At 36.3% G+C, this 4,989-nt stretch overlaps 1 protein-coding gene across 2 annotated transcripts; it reads left to right on the top strand.

Moving 5' to 3' along the window:
- Positions 1–390: 390 nt before the first annotated feature.
- Positions 391–4,577, top strand: LOC122821056 (microfibril-associated glycoprotein 4-like). Of its 2 annotated transcripts, none has more exons than XM_044098894.1 (7): positions 391–534; positions 610–691; positions 1,217–1,369; positions 1,735–1,773; positions 2,694–2,790; positions 3,200–3,370; positions 4,117–4,577. In XM_044098894.1, exons 2-7 carry the CDS (start codon positions 686–688, stop codon positions 4,368–4,370), a joined length of 720 nt encoding a protein of 239 aa, XP_043954829.1. In that variant the 5' UTR covers positions 391–534; positions 610–685; the 3' UTR covers positions 4,371–4,577. The 2 variants fall into 2 exon arrangements, with proteins under 2 accessions (XP_043954829.1, XP_043954830.1); XM_044098895.1 differs by having other exon boundaries at positions 461–534; positions 635–691.
- Positions 4,578–4,989: the final 412 nt, after the last annotated feature.

The following is a 4,989-nucleotide window of genomic DNA, read 5'->3' as shown; positions in this document are numbered from 1 at the left end:
GCTGTCCAACGTTTTGCTTGTGTATGGCGTGTTGGTGTTGGGTCTGATTTCTACCAGGATACAGAAGTATTGACTAAAAGGCCAGATGACAACACAGAGTAAATATGTTTGAGAAAAGATACAATCTCTTGAGAAGCCTGTCATAAAAAGTGTTTGTTCACATCTTCTTTGGACTCACTGGTGTCAAATTTCATTCACACCTTAGTCCAGATCCTGTATAAAGTATTTCCATCCATCCATCCATTGTCTATATACCCTTGTCCCTAATGGGGTGTTTATCTCCAGCTGCGTTCCAGGCGAGAGGCGGGGTTCATCCTGGACAGGTCGCCAGGCTGTCGCAGGGCTATCCAGTATTTACTTTGAAAAATGAAGAAGCCAAGTTCATTTTTTCATTAGGTGATGTTTGATTTAGATTTCTGATAATCAGGGTGAGGTGACACATCAGCACTTTTGGTAGGTATAAATAACGGAGTCTGAACGTCGGAGACACAGAGGAGAAGCAGAAGTTTGGAATCAAGTTCATTCCAGCTGCAGGTGAGAAATGAACCAATGAATTTATTCACAACTGTTTGACCACTAAAGTTTCTCTATTTTATTTTTCATTGACAGGAAATTTCATTGTATTTCAATTCAGACTCCAGATTTTCATCAGTTTTGATCCATTTTATCCTGATCAACAGTAAAGATGAAGGTAAGTCTATAATTTACACTATAAAAAAAATGTAGCTGAAATATTGATTTGATGATGGATAATATAGGACATTGTACATAAAAATTTACAAATACTGAAACATTAATGAATAAAATATGAACACAAGCAAAATATTTAACGATGTAGTCAAAAATAAACCAATCAAACTACTTCTAGTGATTTTGTTAAATATTTAAAATGTTAGGTATTTGTTCAGTCACTGAAATGATGAGAGACTTTGAGTGTTTCAATGTATTCAGACATTAAATGAATGTAAACACTGTCCTACTTTTGGCTCTAGAAATAACATTTCTTAATATGACTGATCAAATGAGTTGTTAAAAATGGAGGGTCCCACCTACCAGAAACCATTGTTACGGCAGAATTCAGCATTATTCTGACTGAAAATCTGGCAGCACAACATACAGGACAAGAACAGGGATCAGGTTTAATCTGAATAGATGAAATGTAATCAGAGTTTCTTTGATGGCTGATGTTCAGAAGGTGTCATGTTCTGTCTTCTAGCTGTCATCACTTCTCTTCCTCTTGGCTCCACTGCTGATCAGCTGTGAAGCCGTCAAACTGCCAGCTGACTGTAATGACGTCTACAATGAGGACAATAAACTTCCCAGTGGAGTGTACATCATCTATCCAAGTGGAACTACATCTGCTATTCAGGTGAACTTTAACTTTGCTTTGTTCATAGGAATGAAGATTCAGATTAGAGTTCTGTGCAGAACCAAGACTGGAGGTTTATCTGCCTTCAAATGTGACCAGATATTTTCTTAATCTTCATAAACTTTACTAAAACTGACTATTTGAAACTTAACTTTCTTGATGTTTGGTATCTTGTTTCAGTTCAAGCTCCAATTTCTTTCACCTATAACTAAAGCAGTTACTTATTGAGATAAAATTGTATTTAATTATAAGTTCACATGTTACTGAGACAGTGATAGTTTTTATTTTTCCACATAATGTGTGACTTTGTAATACATAATAAGTGTAAAGAACTGGATGAACTCAATCTGTGTGTTTGTGTGAAGGTTTACTGTGACATGGTCTCAGAGGGAGGACGCTGGACGGTGAGTCCATCTCTACAGAAACTTCACAGTACAACTTGTTTTATCTGAAGGTTCTTGGAGGTTTTCATCCAACAAACATCAAGTTCTGTTGAAAGAAGAGTTTTTATTTTCCTTCCATTTTCACCTCCATGTTAAAAGTCAAACTTGGTAACTATTGTCATGTTAAATATTGATTATTGATATCAGTTCAGAGTTGATAAAACTCACTTTCTTTTCATCCTGAATGTGTAAGTGTGGCACCCGAGTGGAGTACCCAATATAAAACTAGCAGGGATTGTGGACAGAGTTCCAACGACCAATAAAAGTTCCAATAGTTTATTTAAAAACAAGAAATCAAAAGAAGGAGGAGGCACAGGCAGTCCTTGACAAATAAGTCAAAACGAGTCTATAAGATAGATGCTTAGCTCCAGTCTCTGATGAACCTCGGCCGCACTCCAGTCCCTACTGCTCCTCCAGCCGGCCACACGCTTCTTGACGGCGACCAGTCGAATGACTCGCTGCCTCCAACAGCAACCCGACGGATGGCACTTCTCGGCAACCCGTCCTCTCGTCGCTAGTCCCTGAGCCTGCCCGTGCCGTCCTCCACAAAGAACAGCCCAAGTCCGTCTGCCTCTTCTTCTCCAGATGTCTCACCGTCGATGATTTATCCCAGTCCCAGTCTGCACGCTGCTTAATCAGAATGCGGAACACCTGTGCTGATGCAGTGGGGCGTCTCCGGGTGTGTGTGGAACGTGACCTCAAAAACATGCAACACAACAACCCAACTGAATTTAAGAAAAATAAATACTTCAAAATATAACAACAATCCTAAACAACAAATATAAAGAACATAACTTTAACTCAAAAGGAAAAACGAGGCCACATCACCACATAAGTGAGAAACTTGTTCACTTCCTGAACAGATTCCTTTGTTTCTCCAGGTTTTCCAGAGGAGGATGGATGGTTCTGTAAACTTCTACAGAAACTGGGCCGAGTACAAGAGAGGCTTTGGAAACGCTGCTGGAGAGTACTGGCTGGGTGAGACATGAACCTCAACAGTTAGTCAGTGTATGGTTTCTTTATTGATGTAGGAGTTACTTTACTTTTATTAGTGTCGAGGATTTTTACTGAAAACTAATGAAAACCCCAAATTCATTATTTCAGAAAATTAGAATATTGTGAAAAAGTTCCATATTTCAGACTCCTGCTGCCACACTAATCAGCTAATTATATCAAAACATCTGCAAAGGCTTTTAAATGGTCACTGAGTCCAAGACTGGACAGGAAAAATCTGGGCTCTTATAAAACCTGATCAACGCCACAGACTGATCGACTCCGTGTCACGGTGCATTGCTGCAGTAATCTGGACAGAAGGAGCCCAAACTAAGTTCTGAGTTTGTAAAAGTCTCAGTAAAAATCCAATTTTAATGTTTCCATCTCTGTGCAGGTCTTGATAACATCCACGAGTTGACAAGGAATCAAAACTATGAACTGATGGTCGACATGGAGGACTTTGAAGGAAACAAAAAGTTTGCTCTTTACTCTTCATTTAAAGTCGATTCTGAGTGTGACGGTTACCTGCTGCATGTGAGTGGCTTCAACAACAAAGGGGGCGCTGGTGAGTCATGAGAAGAACATTACCAGACAGGATGGATGAATGGATGGATGGATGGATGGATGGATGAATGGATGGATGTATGGATGGATGGATGGATGGATGATGGATGGATGTGCTGGGTTTGTAATTAGAGCAATGATTCTGGAAAGTAAAGATGAAGGTACTGAACATGGATCCCTGAGGGACTCCTGTGTTAGTGCAGGTGTATAATAACCATAATAATAATAATAATAATAATAATAATAATAATAATAATAATAATAATAATAATAATAATAATAATAATAATAATAATAATAATAATAATAATAAAGCTAATTTATTGTATTTAGACCAGGATCAGGATTCATAAAAAACACTTTGATTGTATTAAATAGGTTATCAGTGAAATCTAAACCTAGAGTTTGTTCTTATGGTTCTGAAACAAACAGATTGATTTTTGCAGTTTAGAGCAAAAAAACTGGAGCAAATTAAATTGAATTGATCTCACTGATAATAGTCCAATAAGAGATTAACATAACTTCGTATGATTTATGACACAAAACATAAACAACAGTTTATAAAACCAGTAGTTTTTTTATATTATATATATATATATATATATATATATATATATATATATATATATATATATATATATATATATATATATATATATATATATATTATTTTTCACTATTTAAACTTTCAACTCAATGTATTTTTTAAATTCATATAGTTTTTGTATCCTGTAATGATTTCTGCAGGAGACAGCCTCATCGCTCACAACGGACAGAAATTTTCCACCTTTGACAAAGACCAGGACCAGGGGAGCGGCAACTGTGCCAAAACCTTTCTGGGTGCTTTTTGGTACTATAATTGTCACGCGACAAACCCTAACGGTGTTTATCGCTGGGGGGCTGACAACACTCTCAATGCTGTTGGACTGGACTGGAATCAATGGAAGGGACATAATTACTCCCTGAAGAGCATCAGCATGAAAATTCGTCCTGCCAAGTAAATCTGCAGGTCAAACATTCAGCTAAAATTAATGATTTGCTTTTTCTTGTAATCAACCATCAACTTTTGGCTTCAAACACGAGTCAAAAGTTGACATGATTACTTCTAAATATAATCCAGTTGATTGTGCTTTAAATCTTTGGTGAGGGTTTGCTACCTGTAATCAATTTCTCTCCTGCTCTGATAATAAATAAGAAGCAAGCATCAATGTTTGTGTGTGTGGATTGTTTTACATGTAGAAATTAAAATAAGCCAGTTTTAAAACAGAAATTGGGCCAAATGGAAACATTTTTAGAATCAAACCTCTTGGTTAAATGCAGTTAATTGAATAAACTGGATCTTCCATGATTCTAAATAATTTTATGCTCAGCTGTGTCAATGTCAACCTCTCTGTCTATTTGATGATCTATTTTTGTCACTCCTAGAAAAACATAAATTATATCTGAAGTTAGCCAAGACTCTGGTATAAATACCAGATATAAATAGTTATTATATCTATTTTATATAATATAATATTTAAGGTGCTTAAATATTTAAGCACCTTAAAGCAGAAACTAATAGCCTTTTTTATTTATTCTTCATTTTTTTGGGGACATATTTCATGAATTTACTGATAATTT

This window comes from Gambusia affinis, linkage group LG18, assembly GCF_019740435.1.
Source record: "Gambusia affinis linkage group LG18, SWU_Gaff_1.0, whole genome shotgun sequence".
NCBI lineage: Eukaryota > Metazoa > Chordata > Actinopteri > Cyprinodontiformes > Poeciliidae > Gambusia > Gambusia affinis.
This window is presented reverse-complemented; position numbering and strand designations above follow the sequence as displayed.

Bases quoted from the DNA above. Each gene is read 5' to 3' on its own strand.
- LOC122821056 (XM_044098894.1), top strand. The intron at 1,774-2,693 runs GTGAGTCCATCT...TTGTTTCTCCAG, and splicing joins CAGAGGGAGGACGCTGGACG to GTTTTCCAGAGGAGGATGGA. The intron at 2,791-3,199 runs GTGAGACATGAA...ATCTCTGTGCAG, and splicing joins TGCTGGAGAGTACTGGCTGG to GTCTTGATAACATCCACGAG.